The sequence below is a fragment of the Anarhichas minor genome, unplaced genomic scaffold (assembly GCF_050575085.1).
Source record: "Anarhichas minor isolate MPS153535 unplaced genomic scaffold, ASM5057508v1 ptg000055l, whole genome shotgun sequence".
Lineage (NCBI taxonomy): Eukaryota > Metazoa > Chordata > Actinopteri > Perciformes > Anarhichadidae > Anarhichas > Anarhichas minor.
Genome location: NW_027466501.1, coordinates 5,585,410 through 5,605,008, shown reverse-complemented (window position 1 = coordinate 5,605,008; position 19,599 = coordinate 5,585,410). Strand labels below are relative to the sequence as shown.

General features: G+C 42.2%; 1 protein-coding gene across 4 annotated transcripts in view; it reads left to right on the top strand.

Moving 5' to 3' along the window:
• The window catches only part of plekha5 (pleckstrin homology domain containing, family A member 5), a 196,646-nt gene that overhangs the window by 132,725 nt on the left and 44,322 nt on the right, over positions 1–19,599 (top strand). For all 4 annotated transcript variants that reach the window (XM_076076088.1, XM_076076093.1, XM_076076089.1 and 1 more), the window contains exons 4-7: positions 1,489–1,572; positions 10,634–10,808; positions 13,093–13,197; positions 16,424–16,496. In XM_076076088.1, coding sequence (XP_075932203.1) covers positions 1,489–1,572; positions 10,634–10,808; positions 13,093–13,197; positions 16,424–16,496 — 437 coding nt within the window. The remainder of the gene's footprint in view (positions 1–1,488; positions 1,573–10,633; positions 10,809–13,092; positions 13,198–16,423; positions 16,497–19,599) is intronic.

Sequence of the window (19,599 nt, the reverse complement as noted above, 5' to 3'; positions counted from 1 at the left end):
TGTTAATAATACAGATGTAGTACTGTTAATAATACAGATGTGGTACTGTTTGTCATGCAGATGTGGTACTGTTAATAATACAGATGTGGTACTGTTTATCATGCAGATGTGGTACTGTTAATAATACAGATGTAGTACTGTTAATAATACAGATGTGGTACTGTATATCATGCAGATGTGGTACTGTTAATAATACAGATGTGGTACTGTTAATAATACAGATGTAGTACTGTTAATAATACAGATGTGGTACTGTTTATCATGCAGATGTGGTACTGTTAATAATACAGATGTGGTACTGTTAATAATACAGATGTAGTACTGTTAATAATACAGATGTAGTACTGTTAATAATGCAGATGTAGTACTGTTAATAATACAGATGTGGTACTGTTTATCATGCAGATGTGGTACTGTTAATAATACAGATGTGGTACTCTTTATCATGCAGATGTAGTACTGTTAATAATGCAGATGTAGTACTGCTAATAATACAGATGTAGTACTGTTAATAATGCAGATGTAGTACTGCTAATAATACAGATGTAGTACTGTTAATAATACAGATGTAGTACTGTTAATAATACAGATGTAGTACTGTTAATAATACAGATGTGGTACTGTTTGTCATGCAGATGTGGTACTGTTAATAATACAGATGTGGTACTGTTTATCATGCAGATGTGGTACTGTTAATAATACAGATGTAGTACTGTTAATAATACAGATGTGGTACTGTATATCATGCAGAAGTGGTACTGTTAATAATACAGATGTGGTACTGTTAATAATACAGATGTGGTACTGTTCATCATGCAGATGTGGTACTGTTAATAATACAGATGTGGTACTGTTAATAATACAGATGTGGTACTGTTTATAATACAGATGTGGTACTGTTAATAATACAGATGTGGTACTGTTCATCATGCAGATGTGGTACTGTTAATAATACAGATGTGGTACTGTTAATAATACAGATGTGGTACTGTTTATAATACAGATGTGGTACTGTTTATCATGCAGATGTGGTACTGTTAATAATGCAGATGTAGTACTGTTAATAATACAGATGTGGTACTGTTAATAATACAGATGTGGTACTGTTAATAATACAGATGTGGTACTGTTTATAATACAGATGTGGTACTGTTAATAATACAGATGTGGTACTGTTCATCATGCAGATGTGGTACTGTTAATAATACAGATGTGGTACTGTTAATAATACAGATGTGGTACTGTATATCATGCAGATGTGGTACTGTTAATAATACAGATGTGGTACTGTTTATAATACAGATGTGGTACTGTTTATCATGCAGATGTGGTACTGTTAATAATGCAGATGTAGTACTGTTTGTGATGCAGATGTGTACTATTGTATTTTGTATGAATGATGTGTCCCAGCCTTCAGTCCATTACACATGTTTGAAGTGTCTTGGTGTTGGTGCAATGATTGATTTCATCCTCTTTCTTTCCCTGCAGTCACAATGAGAGGAAGGTGACCTGTAAGCACCCGGTGTCCGGCGTCCCCTCCCAAGACAACTGCATCTTTGTCGTAAATGAACAGTAAGTCTCTCTGCACGCTGACACACACACACACAGCTTTGTAGGCTTCTGACTTCTGTGCTGATTTGAAAGGTCACTGAAAACACTTGTAGACGGATTCATTCATGGAATGCTTCTGGGTTGAGCTGTTCTGTGCAGCTGTCAGTGTGTGAATGTACTATGTGACTGTTGGATATACCAGACCCCAAAAATCCTCCTCAGACCAGAGCCAGGTCTCAAGTCCAGACTTGTCAGTGTGTCTCGGTTTTGGGTCGGTTAAGTTCCAGAGAGGACCCCAGAGTAGCATGAACATAAAGCAGCAGAGGGTTATATTGTTGTATTTATTTAATACATAGAACTTGCTAGTTAGTAATACATTCTCTGGATATGAACAGACAATACATTCTGAAAATATATGTGCAGCATCTGAATTTTTGCAGTCACATTTGTTTTCCTCGTCAACTTCTGTTTATAATTCGTCACACTTCAGTAAAATCAGAACACAAGACGATCGACTGCTAACTCACTCTTTACACTTGGGTTCTCCACAGTCAGTGGCATCATTGCTAATGAGATGTAGACTGTCCCTTCTGTGTCACAGTGTTCCAGCTGATAGTCTGTATGATGTGAACAGGAAGTGCTAGAGGCCAAAGCAACACAACGTCCAATGAGACAAACGTACCAGAATGTAAAACAGGCTTCAGGATGAAACCATTGAACGAGGAAATTGAATCACAAAAACAGAAAAAGGAAAAGTGACTGAATGAAAGCAGAACGTGTGAGTGGTGACTATGAAATGACTCTGTGCTGCGTAAATATACATTATGCTGATTTTACCATGTGAGCTGTTATTGCACAGCCCTGATGTTGTTTACCTCGTCTTCATCTGCTCTCTTAGCCTTTAATCGCCCTGAGCTATTATTTGAGCCTTAAAACTGACATTGTTATAAGAAATGATGTCGATTTTGCCTCCTTGCAGCATTGTGAGACATGTGTGATAACCTTTTATAGTTAAAAGATCTGAGGCAGTTGTTTAAAAGGATAATACATAACTAAATGACTAAGTTCAGTATGTACAGTAAAGCTTCTTCTGATGCTGCTTTAACAGTAGTGGTGTGGAGGACTGCATCATCTCTAGGCCATGTCTAAGCTCTGAGGGCGACTGTCCTAATCAGAGGCCGTGTGTTGAGTGGCCATGCAGCTGTGAGGACATAAACAGAGCATCAGTATGCAGCAGCATGGACGTCTTCACTGACTGGGAGCTTATCACAGTCTACAGTCTGAACAACACTCCAAGTCTTCTGTTCATTTCCAACAGTCCTCTGAAGCCATCGTCTCTGTGAGGCCGCTGTTGTCTGAGCAGAAAGCAGAGGACTGTGGGAACTTGGGATAATAGTTCCTGTTTGAAACCATTAAGATGCAAATATTTTCATATAAATATTTTTACATCAGAATAATAATGATAATAATCTTTTCTTAATGCCACAAGTCAATTCCCTTTGTTACTTTTATTGGCTGTGATATGACAAGACTCTGGTTGGAGTGAGGGAGCAGGAGTGCATGCTGGGATAAACATGACCCAATTCCAAACCATGGGACCTTTTAAAGAGTCTGAACCTGAATAAACCGAACCCAACTCTGTCTATGGATAGCTTTGCTTATTTTGACGTTATCAACATTGGACCATAGATATCTGAGGTCACTCGTAGTGGTGACCAAAAAAAGTATAACACCTGATTTTCACAGTCTGGCCCATCGGGACGGTTTTAATCAGATCCAGCTCTTGATCCAAAGCTTTGATGACTTGACCTGAACTGCTATTGCAGATTTTGTTCATGTTTTTGAAAGAATTTTGAAAGACACACAGCTCATGGAGGCAGTGAAGCTAGAAACACTCCTTCTTCTTAATCTCATAACTCAAATCAGAAAACACAGACATGATACATATTTTCAGATACATTGTGTATTGCACTTTCTGAGGATATCATGATCTCTCATGTCCACTGGGTAATAAGCGTTCATAAATCCACTTACAAATCACTAAAGAAGAACTCCAGAGTTTGCCTAAGAATCATTGCATTTTAAAGTTTTCATAATTATTTCCTAAATAGAGGTCACATGTAAGTGTGACGCGTCACATGACCTGCGGTTAGTACTGGGGCTATCATGCCTGAATGCCACACGGCCTGGTGCTGGACTTGGGGGCTTGGACAGGACCTGCAGCTCCTGCAGCCGAGAGACAGCTGTGAGAAACAGAGGATCTGTCATCTCATCTCCTCAGCACTGTGTTTCTAAGGCACGGCACACAGCAGCTGTATTTGATGTAATATAAAGGCGTCTTAGTGCCACATGAGCCCTCAAGCATTTTTATTCCCTTCTTCTCAAACTTTTAAATGAATATGAAAATAAAAGAGCACAAGCCCTCAGCTCTCCCTCCAGGCTCCTCAGATGTAACCTGATGCACCACAGAGTTACTCAAGAGATCCTTGAGGAGCTGCTAACAAGCTGCTGAACGTGACTGCACACGGAATGCTCTCAGGTTTATCACCGAGGATATCTTCTCTCTGGTCTCATGAGGAGATGAGTGTGTTTGAGATAAAGGGACGATTTTCTCTCAGGTGGTTTTACTGAAACCAGCATTAAACCGCCGACATTTAGATCACATTTAAAAGATCAACACGTTCACTTTCACTCAACAATCTCAAACGCTGTCTTTTCTTCTTTTATCATTTAATCATCAGAAGACATTCACAACTATATGAAACTGTTTGGCCTTGGCCTCGGGCCACCCACAGCTAGCGCTGCCGTGACAGTGCTCAGTGCTACTGGCCCAGTAACTACACTGTCCCACACACGTGTGCCAACAGGGCACTAACAGGGCACTGACATGATGTAGAATCTCAAGCAGAGATGGTGAGGCTGGTGTGGAAGGTGTTTGTGTGGATGCAGTCGTCCATTGACTCATGAGAGTCAAGCAGGCTTTGTGCTGCTGATTTTTTTATGTTGGTAAAAACATTATATTAATCTTATCCAAATCCCAAAACAACAAAAATAGATGAAATGCATGTTTACAGATGTTATCAGAGCATTGATGCAATGATGCAATCAGAACACAGCTGAAGGTTTAGTCCCTCCGAACGAGCACACAAGAGACGAGCAAAACGTGAGAAACGTTCAAATAGGAGAAAAGAGCACAAACCTTAAAGTCACGCACTCGGTGGGACACAACAGAACGCTTCTCATTACCGTCACACATCGTCAGTAACGCTCCATCAGGTGGTCATTTGCAATTTAAAAGAAGAAGAAGAAGCGATCAAAACAGCCGTGTTTGATTGGAGACAACTCGTCCACGCCCTTCACAGTTAAGTTCACAGTGTACTACATGGAAGTGTACTAACTGAAGTATCCACATTTAGACTTTATTGAGCTTTATTGACGTATATCCAAAGATGTTTTGTTACATATTAGCAATACATTTCCTTCTTTCCCTTCATAACCATCTCCTGCCTGAGGCGATTTAATTGGAGTCAGTGCTCCAACTTTCTTCAGCTATTCAAACGTCTCTCACTGAGGAGGAGTTTAAATGAAGAGATCCATAAAACACACATCTAGAAAGTCTGCTTTTTGTCCCTCGGGGGAAGTTCTCCTCATCTCATCAGAATGTACCGGACACCTCTGCAGCTCCTGCTCTCCTGGATGACTCTCTAGTTTCCCCTTCTCCCTGCTTTGTGGCATATTCAACTTACTAATACATTGTTTGGTTCTTCTGCCTGATCTCGTACGAGCCTACTCAAGTTTAGGAGGAGGAGGTTTCTAAGCTCATGTGGCTCTGCTCTGTTCTTGTTTCCTCCGTCTGTCTCCTGACATATCTTCAGTGGTCTGATTGTACAAACAACAGAAAGATAAAAAACCATAGAAAGTGGAAAATGGGAGAAAAGGTGAGACAAAGATGAAGAGAAAAGAGAGAAACAGAAACTCTGAAGGATTAAAGCCGTGACTGGAATAGCTGATGGAGAAATGGCTTTAAATGAATAATCACTTTGCCTGCTGGGAGGAGCTGGTAGATTGGTGTTGTGACCACCCCTCCCTCCCACTAGGGGTCTGTGACTCTCTCTGTCAGGATGTTGATCGGCAGCTAACGAGCCCCACCTGAGCCTGCTGGGAGTGCCAGCTATAAAGACGCACCACCTGAACATGGCTGCCCCTCAGGAAACACATTAACCAGACTGAGGGTTGGCCACACAAGGCTGAACAAAACAATGTAACTCATAAATAAACACCCAACAGGACTATGTGAGCACTGACAAATACCAGAATCTGTAGATCATATCGTTCAATAAACTAGGAACCACCGAGGGATCCTTTGGGGAATGTTCAGGGTTGGTCAGCCGATCTGTTGGGAGAGAACAGAGCAGCCGATCTGTTGGGAGAGAACAGAGCAGCCAGTCTGTTGGGAGAGAACAGAGCAGCCGATCTGTTGGGAGAGAACAGAGCAGCCGGTCTGTTGGGAGAGAACAGAGCAGCCGGTCTGTTGGGAGAGAACAGAGCAGCCGGTCTGTTGGGAGAGAACAGAGCAGCCGGTCTGTTGGGAGAGAACAGAGCAGCCGATCTGTTGGGAGAGAACAGAGCAGCCGGTCTGTTGGGAGAGAACAGAGCAGCCGATCTGTTGGGAGAGAACAGAGCAGCCGGTCTGTTGGGAGAGAACAGAGCAGCCGGTCTGTTGCGGAAACAGCTTTACTGTAATAATGATATTGTATGATTGTCGGCTATAAATGTAGATTAACAATAGGTATTACAGCACCAACTGATCATATTCATTCATGAAATAAAACGTTTTACGATCTGAATCATGAGTGAATCAAAAACCAGAAACACTTTTTCTACTTCTTTAGCCAAAAGGCTTTTTTCTTTGCTTCTTGGCTCAATCAGGAAAATACACAGACACAATCTATCCAGACGCACATTACAGTTATTAATATTAGTCCTAATATCAACCTAAGGAGGCTGGCAGACTTTCACTACAACATGTATACTCTGTCTCAGTAGCCTGATACACATTTTATCTACGTTTTGTGAAGCCCTGAAATAAATAAATCTATTATCTCTAATATGGCAGCAGTCATCGGGCGTCAGGGGAATTTCTTTTAAATTGTTGCTCAGTTATTTCTACACATTTGAATGTTGAGGTGCTGCAGTAAACGAGGACGTCCCGTCTGGTAAATACTCCTGCATGCTCACATCTGTCTCTCACATCTTTGCTGGGACGAGACGACGAGAGGAAGAGAGACGGTGGAGGGAAGCGAGGAACCACATTAGCCAAACATCCATATCTCTATCATAAGTGTTTCAAACCGTGTTCTTCAGTTTTACAGGAGAAATGCAGGATAACCTGGCTTCATCTTAAATAATCTGCTGGAAGTATCAACAAGTTCAAACTGGTAGAACAGATTAGATTCACACTTAGATTCCAACAAACAGGGGAACTCCCACTAACGGGATGTCATCTTGTATCATTTGGCAACATAAAGAATGTTCTGTATTACAGGGACTCAATGATGCGACCCATGACCACTCACTGGTGGTGCACTAAGCTTCTGTCTGTGCTGGACACAGAGATGATACTGATCTTCTTGTGTGACTCCGTTAGACAGCAAACAATCAAGCTGTTAAGTTCAGTCTATTTAAAGTTGCCTCACTATGGCAGCAATCAAATCAAGACGTAAGGCACTGATCCCTCTTCTAGCTTAGTCTTCATCGTCAGTTCAAGGCTTCATTCCTCTCTTGCTCCTTGTTTTCCACCTCTCGCTAACACTAACTTTATTTCAGACTGTGTGAACTGCTCGATGAGCCGCTATGCAACACTAATGCAGCAATGATGTTCTGGATGATTAAAGTGTATGGCACGGGTTGTGTCTCCAGCATACGGTGTAGTGTTGGAATAATAACCTGTGTGTGATTTAATAGGAACTAATGCTGCTTCTGCAGAGGCTGTATTACCTCTGAAATGATGAAATACAAGCAGGTGTCAGGCTGCTGCTGAATGACAGCTAAAGCTTTAGATTGTCTCATCACTATGAGATCTCATTGATCCAGTCCAGAAACATAAAAGAAAGAGAAATCATTACTGAGAAATATGTGTAATATGAGTCATTCTCACAGCTAAAGCAATTACCCATCAGCCCATTCACAGGAGCACTGGTGTCATTGAGCGTTCGATCTGTCTCTTCATTCTCTTTATCAAATGAATCTCACATCACATGTTGCATTTAAGATGGTGTCCTTCAGGTTTATTTAAAAGATGCTTGTATTAGAAACACAGTTGTGTTTATCTGATAAGAGTCCTCCTGTTTTCTGCTCTGCTTGTGTTAAATGAGCTTCATCCTCATGCTCAGCCCTCTCTGTGTCCATTCACTTATCAAGTCAATCCCTCCACCTCTAACATTGTTTTATTGTTGTTGAGCTAATATCTATGAAACTCAACACTTCCTAGATTTTGACCATTGAAAGCCAAATCAAAGGCTGTAACCCTCCCATTACAGGAAGTGTAGCAGTGCAGGCTTTAAATAGAGAACTGACGGCAGGTAGCTGTGTCTGGTACAGACTGTAACAAGCCCGTCCAATCATTTGCTTCAGCCTGAACAGATGACAGGGCTCTACCTGCTAAGAAGACGCCGTTACTGATGCTGTGTGACCATCTGATCAGCAGAGTGATCACAAGTGATACACCTGGGAGTCAAACCAAGGTTTGTTTTCACACTGAGGTACAGGTCTCGTCTCAACCTGCGCCTAAAGTAGTGAAGCAAAGTCTGCAAGATGATATCAACTCAAATGATGGTGTATACTTGCTTTCTGCACCTTTGTGATTATGGCGGTATACATAAGCCACAGGTACTCTGCTGACTCTTTTACTGCCAGTCTGCTCACCTGAAAGACTTTTCTTTGGTCTTACCCTGACTGGTGATTATTCTTTTTCTTTAGAGGATCGACTCATTGATCACAGCTGTGGAGTTGGAATCAGCATCCAGTTTGTATCATGGCTAGAAGTGAGATGCTGGTCCGATGATAAAGTACTGAAGATCAGGTCACCTTTTTAGGCCAAAAATGAAGGAAAACTGCAGCAACAAGCCAAAACACAACATCTGACATATGAACACTTTACCAACCTGTAACAGCTAACATGTTAGCACACATCTGTCTGTTTACACGTCCAGTGGACAAAGAACAACTCTAGCATTCATCTGGAGTCATGATTTTGGTCAAAACAATCGATTCTGTCCTTTGAGCTCTGTCTTCTCTTTAGCTGTACGATGGTGATGTTCAGCTTCCTTTCCCAACCTCAGTGTGTCTGCGTGCTGTTTGGAGCTCTTCCTCTGAGGTAGAGGAGGGTGGAAGCTGTGGGCTGGAAAACACAAAATAGAAATGATGAGATAGAAGAGGCTAAAACACTCTGAGGGAACTGCAGAGTTCTTTGTGGATGTATCACTACAGACGACCCTTTTTACAGTGCACGTACGTCATTTCATCCAGTGTTACTGAGAAGAGAACACTGATTACTTGAGCTTTAAGCTTTAACTGTAAAACTGGACACAGAGTAGCGGCAGCAGAACATAGCCGTACACAATGTAATGTGATAAAAGAAAGCAGGTTGACCTGTTAAGGACCCGCCCTCTTTTTACAGTGGAACTGTGTGTTTGTCTTCCATGTCCCTGCCTGGTGATATCTGTTGTGTAGATGATGCATTGTGGTTATTGTGTCTATGTCTTTGTTGATGTATCGTGTATGTCTTTGTTCATGGTGACAAACCAGTTTCTCCTCTGGGGATCTATAACGTTCATGCGATCCTGTTGATGCTTCTAGTTGGTGGTTGTAGCCCCACTGAGCTGTCTGATTATACCTGAGCTCTGTGCGTTATGACCTGAGGGTCCCAGACTGACTGACCCACCTGAACTACTCCTGAGCAGTGATATAAAAGCTTGTGTGTTGTGTGCCGTCCACAATAGCAACAATGTGGACAACTCTGTTTGTATTCTGCTGGCCTTGCTGGTGGAACTGTGTGCTAGTTTTACCGTAATCTCTGGGACCTTGAACTTTCTTTTTCTCACATTAGCAATTGTCCTTCTACTAAACTAGGGGCAAAACACTTTGAGCTGGTTCAATTAGTCAGGCCAAGTTGTCAGGCCATTTAAATTGTGTGGAGGTAGAGGCATGACTCAGAGGTGACACCCAGAGAATAATAACTCTCCTCCCTCACATTCTCACTTTCTTTATCTCTGTTTCTGTGGCTCTCCCTCTCTGCTCGCGCTCATTCAAGCCACTCTCCCCTTCCTCTCGCTGCCCTCCTCCCTCTCTCTAATGGCCCTGACAGAGATAGTGTGTCATTAAGAGAGTGGAGATAGAGTCTGCTTGATGAGGTGGGGGGTTGGATGATTGGCTAGCTGGATTCTGCCTTTGACATTAGCAGGTCTTCTCTGTCATCTAGGTAGCACGATCCCAGCACACACACACACACGCACGCACGCACACACACACACACACACACACACGCACGCACGCACGCACGCACGCACGCACGCACGCACGCACGCACACACACACACACACACACACACGCACGCACGCACGCACGCACGCACGCACGCACGCACGCACGCACGCACACACACACACACACACACATGTCACAGTTATTCTAACAGCATGAACTAATTCAACCAAGGACACATTCACACCTTTGTTTCAGGAGATGGATGTTAACATGTGACTGCTGAGCTGAGCTGGGGTCAGTCTGGACTGATGCCGTGCTCACATATCTCAGTGTGTGTTTTTCTGGGATCTTTTGCTCAACTTAAGTTAGATGGCTGCACATCAAATTTTAATTGTCACTTTTCAGGATATTTGTCAGAAAGAAGAGTGTAACTTTGGCTTTTGAAGTCTGGTTTTTCTATGAATGAGCAGTTTGAATGACACACTTCCAGGTCTCACCTGTAGGTGTGTCATGGTACTGTACATCATTAGTATGGAGGTGAAATGTCTGACTGACGCTCTCTGTCTCTGTCTCTCTATGTCTCTCGCCCTGTGGCAGGTCGGCTCCTCAGGCTTCGTCAGAGCAGAGCAGCAGCAGTGACAAGAAGGAGCGTCCCATGAGCACCATGAGCGAGGCGTCGAACTACACGGGTGGCTCCGACTACAGCACCTTCCCTGGCAGCCCGGCCACCACTGTCACTACTGCCACCAGCACCTCCACTTCATCCACACGGGTCAGCCTCCAGCCATACAGGCCTCACATCTTAAGCACATCTCTGTTAATCACACCTCTAATAATAACTTAGCTTTCTATAGCGTATTAGCAGAGAGAGACTTACTGAGGTGGATGAAGCTGAATGTTTTACACAGTGTGGTTATATGAGGGGAGGCTGCTGGAGGCCTGTAGCTCTCATACTGTACTGTGTTCTGTGTACAGTACTGTACTACAGCGTACCACTCTCCTCATATACACACCGGTGATGTTATTACTCTTATTACATGAACAGAAAGTGTAACTCTATCAACACGTGTGTGTACGTGCAGTAACACACGCAGCCTTTTTCTTAGAGGCTTCTTTTGCATAATCCAATGTTTGCGAACATGAGCTGGTTGTCTTCCAGTCTTTATGATAACTGATATTAATTATTATAATGTATTATTATTATTATTATTAATAATAATACATCATAAAAATTAATAATAATACAAACAGACGTGAAATTGGTATTAATCTTCTTATCTGCCAGGAGAACAAGCGGGTTTTACTAAATGTTGTACTTGTCCTTTAAATTGTCAGTTGCATGTTTGATTATGCAAACGAAGCGCTGCTCAAGTTCAACAGGTCGTCTCTGATCGTTTTTACATTCATCCTTCAGCATACTGATAATTGATGAAATGAATAAAACAGATGCACTTAAGTGATTTACACCAGCAGTAAGCCTTCACCCCTGAAAGAGTTGTTCCCATAATGCAGTGCTGTAGGTACCTTCAGGCTGGAGAAGCAGGCTACAGCACCTCATATCTTTATGTATTCATGAGAAGTCATTCATTAGAATCGAGCTGAGCTCTATTGCTTGAGAAACACAGAGAACGACACACATAAGAGGTTGTTTACGGTTAAACTGGCTGAGAAGAAGCTGAGAACATTTCGAGGATGTTTCACAATGTAAATGATTCAGTTGTGTGTGTTTTCTTTTGCTTTAATGCCACACAGTGACTACATGCAGGCAAGAGCAAACCTGTGCTAGAGTAACTAATCCACACACACTAGTTTCTCTCAACGTGACACAATCTGTTCCATTATGCAGCGTCCTGTACAAACCCTGTCTGCTAGAAACTACAACTGTATACGACCAGTCTGTAACAGCAAATGTACTAAATACAATCTAATGTTGCCTGATTTATTTTTCGTCATCAACATGATGAAGACGCTTTTTGTCAATGGACCTATTGTATTTTCCAAATTGTAAAACTCTAATTCTGAACATACCTGCAAAGTGTCGACTGACAACAAATCTCTTTGTTTGCCGACAATATCAGAGCAGCAACGGCAGCTTATTATTATTATTATTATTATTATACTATATTATATATATATATAGTATCCAGTATAGTATATTATATTATACTTGATTTCTGTTCAAGCTCAAATCCTTTGTGAGGTTCGGGACAGATCGCGGTCTTAGTTGAATTGTTTGCTTGTCCGTGGTGACCTGAAGCACAAGACAGCATAACAATATAATATTAAACCAAAACCGCAATCTAACCCTTAAATTAGTGTTTTAAGTCAAATCATTTTTCTGATACAACCCAGAATCACAAATGTGAAATGTGTTGTAGTAGATTAACCTAAACGTAACCACATGCTAGTAAATACATTTCTCCTGAACAACACTTGATGTACACAAGTAACTCCTGGGAGACGGGCTGACTGTGGACAAATGTAAACTTAGGAGTAAGAAAATAAAGTGAAATGATCATCCACTGTGGAGAGTGCATGTTGTCAGGAGATTCAGATGTGATAGTGGCTCTAGAGGAAAACCAGAAACATTAAGACACTTCCCTCTAATGAGTACAACATCTGGAACTGGTTCAATGACATCATTCTATTTGTCTTGAATGTAGACTTAATCAAAGCACTTCTTGTATCTTTCTGCTATTGACTTGTATGCTGGAGTGCAGCATCTTTCAGTCAGTGAGCTATGATGTATGGGGAATGTGGAATATGCTTTGTTTAATGAGCTGAATACATCTGCCTCTGTTGTTGCTTTTTATAGCTGCTGGAAAAGCTGCTGTTTTACAATACAAGCGTCTGTACAACCGATGCACCGAACACTTGTTGAGATCAGGGGAGGGATGCTCCCTCTATATCTCTGGATGGAAACAGACTACAGATTACAAATACATCACATTCTGTGTGACTTGTTTGTTGAAAAATGTACATTTGAACTGTGATGCAAATGTTTAGAGCTGAAAATAAGTATATATACAAATGTACCCGTCCATGTCTTTCTGCAGCCATCAAGGTCTTTCAAAAAAGTTCACAACTTTGGAAAGAGGTCAAACTCCATCAAGAGGAACCCCAATGCCCCGGTGGTCAAGAGCAACTGGCTTTACAAACAGGTACAGGAGGAAGGCCGTTCAGTGGAAAGGTTATGGGATGTGGTTGAGTGTGTGTGGGACAAAGGGGTGTGATAGAAGACAGGTGGGGGAATATGGCTTGGTGAAAGGTGCACACTGATGAACATAAAGTAGTAGTATTATTCACTGCATTTGGAATTGATTCAGTTTTATTGTATGTTACTACAGTGAAAATAATTTTGTAAATACACTTATTTGCTTTTTATTTTCAAGATAAAGATAAGAAATATCAGTTACAATCTCAGGACTGTATATTAACTCCACAGCTGGAGTCAGGACATGGTTAGCCTAGCTTAGCATAAAGACTGGAGGCAGGGGGAAACAGCTAGCCTGACTCTGCCCAAAGTCCAAAACATACCTAACCACACTTCTGGTCTGTTTAATCCGTACACAAACATGAAACAAAGAAGAGAATGTGTGGTTTGAGGGGAGTTACGTGTTGGAACAGTGCAGTATCCCAACGTTCATAGAGATTTGTTGTGAGATCTGTTATTCAGTTAGGCCACTGTTTTATCTGTCAGTATCGGTGTGTTCTCATGGTGAAATATTGTTCCTAAATAGCACGACATGGGACATCCTGCACACACTTAGTATTTTTAAATAGCTAAGCTACCGTCAACAGCATTTTTTTGATTTACGTTTCCCGGATTTTAAAAAATGGCAGCCGGCAAAAAGAAACCGTGTACATTACGTACACCTCGTACAGTTGACAGCGCAGACATTCCTCTGTTTGGTTGCCAATGAAAGGGTTCAGCGAGTGTCGTGTTGAAGATGATGTAACAGCAGTTTCACACGTTGCTGTTCTGACGATCAGCTGAGAATCTGGCCTACATTGAGGGGGTACTATCTGTAGTGTGGAGTAAAGGACCTGGTACCATTGGTGAGGCGAGTCAAGCAGAAGCATGCAGTGGGGATGAAGCCTGTGTCAGGCTGAACGATGAGGTGAAACTAAATGGCAGTTGAGTTTCCTGATGTGTTGGGTTGGACACGTTGAGTGCTGCTGCAGCGTGTCTGTGGAAGCGGAGGGAGAGGGATTATCCTGTTAACGCTGTGGGGCTTGACTGGACGTTAGCTAGCTTAGTTTGAGGCTTAGCTTGTTCTTCATTCCCTTTCCACCCACTCGTTGTAAGTTAAGCAGTTTTCTTCACCCCACAGAGATCTACTGTGGGTCATTATTTCAATTGGTCTGTGGACCTGTGACCACTGTGCGACTTCCTGAAGACAGCCCCATCGAGCACTATTCAACTCAGCTTTCAATAACCCGCATCTCAGCATTGGCCCCTGTGCTGCTGCTCACTGCATTCACATTGAGATGAGCATCGATTCACTTCACACCAGCATAGCCCCTCTCTTCCCCACAGACCTGTCAGGCATAGAGCTCCCTGACAGAAGTGAGCGGATGGTCTCCAAAGACGTAGTATTGTCACTGCAGTCATCACGGCACAAGGGAGGGTAGACTCTTCAGACCCAAACACTCTGAAAGCGATAACTGAAGCTCCTATGGTGCACTGATGGCAGCAGACAAGCACTATTTTGGGGAAACGTCGCGTTTTAGGCAATATTTTTGATTATTACAGATAACCCTTAATCTTTTAACTCAATCTAAATAATGAATATTCTGGTTCTAAACTGTAAAGTGGATAAGATTCAATTATTTATATGATGATAAAAGTTAACTAGATAATGTGAAATTGACGTCACACGAAGCGCTAAACGTAAGACGTATCATTCTGTTGGAGTTGTCTACTCGCTGTTGTACAGTGGTGTTACAGAGTGAAGCTTCTTTTACCTCATAAACAATCTTTGGCCAAGCACAGACACCTCCTGTAGAGAGCACCCAGAACCCTCTCTGGCGGTTCTTTTCAGATGCTTTCCACCCTCTAAGAGTTGTAACAAGAACCCACCCAGGGAGGTCTACTGGGAACCTTTTCTTGTTCCAAGGATGTCCCTCTTAAACCCAGGGGTTCCTAATGAGGCTCTTAAAGGGGCAGGGCTGGTGTGGTGTGGTGCTGCACAACCCACGACAATCATGGTTCACAATCACAGTATTTGGGAGTGTGTAGGCTGGGAGGATATTTTAACACATGCTTACAGTCATTGAGGAACTCAATCTTCCAAGAAGGGTTCTTTGGATGAAAAGGGTTCCTGATTTTCAAGACCCATTGAAAATATCTTTCTTCAAAAACTTCAGAAGCAAATTGTTCGCTGTAGAAGCAGGTCTGTAAAGTGAAGTCAAAGCTTCATGTGTTAGAGCTGCATTCTCCCTAGTGTCCACCAGGGGGCGACTCCTCTGGTTGTATAGAAGTCTATGAGAAAATGACTCTACTTCTCTCTTGATTTATTACCTCAGTAAACATTGTAAACATGAGTTTATGGTCTCAATCTCTAGTTTCAAGTCTTCTTCAATACAGCATGATGTTCATTTAGTACATTATGGTCCATTTAGAGTCAAACAGACCATAAAGCAGGGGATGCTTTAGGGCGGGGCTACACTGTAACTACAGTGTTGTCCGTATTTTCGTCTTACAGCTTCAACCCTTTCACAGTGTATTTTCACTTCATGAAAATTAATTGTAAACATGTTTGTCACCTAAAAGTGTCTTATTCAGTGTTTGGTTGAACTTAGCTCCACACTTTCATCTCACTTCTGGTTGCAAAAACCAAGATCGTAACGTCGTAATGGTGACTACCAAAATGCCAAACTTGAGGCTTCAATACAGCAGTCCACAAGGGGGAAGTCTCGGTGACCACGTTCACTTCTTATATACAGACTATGGTAGAACCAGCCCTCCAGAAGAACCTATCGGAACGCTTTCTTCCAAGAGCTTATAAAGAAGAACCAGAGCAGCAGCATAGAGAACAAAGCACAGGCTTTCGCCTCGAGCTCCACAGAGGCAAATTTGTCACTGCGTTATGAAGAGATAAAAAAGAGTAATTTGTCTCAGAGGGGGAGATAGAAGCTGGTTAAAAGAAGCAGCCAGAGGGGGAGACAGTGATGGTGTCAAGAGAAGGGAAGTGAGGGGAGATCAAAGCAGAAAAGCTGTTGCTGTGTGTGTGTGTGTGTGTGTGTGTGTGTGTGTGTGTGTGTGTGTGTGTGTGTGTGTGTGTGTGTGTGTGTGTGTCGGAGTGAGAGAGAGAGTCAATTGGTTTCTGTAATCACTACACTATGACGGACTTACTGACAGTCTGTGACCTGTGACCCATGCAGGACAGCACAGGCATGAAGCTCTGGAAGAAGAGGTGGTTCGTTCTGTGCGACATGTGCCTCTTCTACTACCGCGGTGAGGACACACACACACACACACACACACACACACGCACGCACACACACACACACACACACACAGACACACATCCAAATGTATGATGCAGGCTGTTAAATGAAATAGGTTTAACTGTCAAATCAAAAGCAAGTCCATATTTTGTTCAAGGGCAATTCAAGAAGGCGCTTTCACTATTTCATCATCGCACTCATGAAGGCAGAGCCATGCAGGAGGCTAAGGCCGTGTTGTTAGATTGGTACCAACAGAGACCTGAGTTCAAGTTAGGTTCAGTGCTCTAAACAGGAAATGAGAATATATCTTGTGGAAGAATACTGTATGCACAAGCTAATTAGAATATTTCCATTTTTGATTGCTTGAATGTTTTGGAAAGAATAACTTAGTCACTAGTGGTATCCAGCCATGCTCTGGTGGTGCTGTCATCATTGAAACCTTTTTCTGAGCTCATATACCTTTAAGGAGCTAGTGTAACATAGATGACGCGCTGTCACACTGTTCTTAACTTAATGAGAAGCAGTGTAACGGGGAAGAATATGGGTCAAGAGGTTGCCAGTTAAAAGTAGTTGTCCTTGCTTTCAATCACATTACATCACCGCTAATTTAGAACTTTTACGTTCACAAAAGCTCATCTGTTCCTCCTTCGTGTCTCCTAAACCCTTGAGAGAGATTTTTCCATCTCCATAAATTGACAAATTAGCCGCTCCCAGAGCGCAATCAGCAGGCGCTTTCATGACGAACTTAAGGGAAGATTGGATGTTTATTGGCTTAGCCAGCCAGAGACGAGAGAGAGGAGGCGTCCTCGGGAAGGACAATGACGTGCTCGGCTCTCCGATAATAACTTCTTCTTTTTCCATTTTCTCCTGCCTGCTCTGTCACTTTATCCTAAGTACCTTCTGTCACTCAGGCTGGGAGCTGGTTGCAGGATTTGGATTTGTTGCACTTAATTCTTTTTGTATGAGCAGAGATGATAAACATCTACTGCAGATCTCGTCTTAATTCATTCTGTGTTTACATGCACTCTAATAATTCCATTATTACCAGAGAGTGGCAAACACTAATGATGTCAGCTGTCATCACATTACATGAAGCAGGTTATCGAGGTTGTCACGATGTTTCACAGATAAGCAGAGCAGGATTCATCCTCTGTGAGCTGGAGGGTGGAACGAGTACCAACATACTTGATGTACTGTTACTTTAAATATCTTCTACTCAAGTCAAAATAGATGAATTGTTCAAATTCAAATAAAAGTAAAAAGTAAGTAGCCCTTCTCTTTATAAGCATAACAAAGCACAGAATGAAGTGCATTGACATGTTGCGTCACATCGTTTATAATGTGTAAGTGCACTTGACTTACTGTGGCTCAGGAAGTACAGCGGGTCCATTAATCAAGGGTTGGCAGTTCGATCCCTGGCTCCACACGTGGAAGTCTCTTGTTGCTCCCAATGGGCAGGCCAGGCCTGTGTGTGTGTGTGTGTGTGTGTGTGTGTGTGTGTGTGTGTGTGTGTGTGTGTGTGTGTGTGTGTGTGTGTGTGTGTGTGTGTGTGTGTGAATGGGTGTGTGTGTGAATGGGTGAATGAGTGAATGACAGGCCAATTGAAAAGCACTTTCTCCATTAAGGTAGCAAAGCGTTGTATAAGTGCAGTTCATTTGTTATTTAACTTGTCATGTTTGTGCTTAAAGTGGACGTAGTGCTTCAAATACAGTTTGGTAAATGTTGAACTCAGTTGAATTTTTTACATTTCCACTTTTCTGTGAATGTAAAGCCTGTGATTATTTGCAGATTTATGTAAAAGCTTACAGCCTACTGGGATGTTGCACTTCTATAAACGAGCAGGAGATGTTAATCCTACAATCTAATTCAGACGTGATGATGAATGGAGTGCATCAGTGGACCCGTACAGAAGCCCTCATAAAGCATCAGATGCTGAGTGGAGTAGAGACATAACTTACTCACAGTAATGAGAGTAAATGTAATTCATTACTTTCTCTCCATGTAGTTATGCACAAGAAGATAAGTTGTGTGGACATATTATTATCTTGTCCATAAATACTATTACTATTATAAGGTACAGTTACTAATTACCTTTTGGGCACAAGTTATTATCTTGAAATAACTTTGTTGAACAAGATATGGATCTAAAATCTTGGGTGCACAAATTATTTAGTTATGTGTTCACACAATATGAAATATCTGTCTTTTGAGGATCCACAGGTGCCCAAAAGTATAAAATAAGTAGTTAATCTGGTTATAATAAACCATAATTGTCATTTAAGCAAACGTTTATCTCAATTAACCTATTGACAGTTACAGTACCTTTGTACATAGATCAGGGACTCTTCTAAACAAACAGACTTCCTCAGATCTCAGTGAATAACCGTGAAATGTCAACCGTTCAAGGAAACACCCACTCACGCTGCAGTGTATGCATCTCTCTGCATGCCAGCTTGCTCATTCGCTCTCTGTCTTGCTCATTCTTTGTGTGTGTTCTGTATCTCAATAATTCAGCAGCAGGCACAGGGCCGGAGGAGCTGCAGGGCTCACCGTGCAGCCTCGGTTAAAGCAAACAGCAGCGCTGGCTGGAGGCTCTGTAGGTTTTTACTGCAGCTGGTGCAGCAGATGTGGTTCTGCCTTTAGTCTGTAGCCTGTAAGCTCCCATCAGAGCAGCATGGTGCTATCGGAGCACAGAGAGGAGATAGAGCCATGCACTCATTACCATCACAACATGAATCAGCTCACTTTCTTCTGGCTTTTTCTTTTTTCATTGGAATCAATAAATATTTACTTGGTCAGAGGATCCACTGTAGAGCATCATGGCTGCGCTTCACATCTTCTGTGCTTTGCAGCTGTTTGGTTTCTGAGATGTGAAAGACAACAATCAATGAGAGAACAGAAAGGTGTGTGTGTGTGTGTGTGTGTGTGTGTGTGTGTGTGTGTGTGTGTGTGTGTGTGTGTGTGTGTGTGTGTGTGTGTGTGTGTGTGTGTGTGTGTGTGTGTGTGTGTGTTATGACAGCAGACTGAGCTTGTAGTCCTCAGCAGGTGTCGTTCCATCGTCGTCTGTTAGTCAGTTTTGTCTCTGTAAGTGTTTCTAACTGAACTTGTAT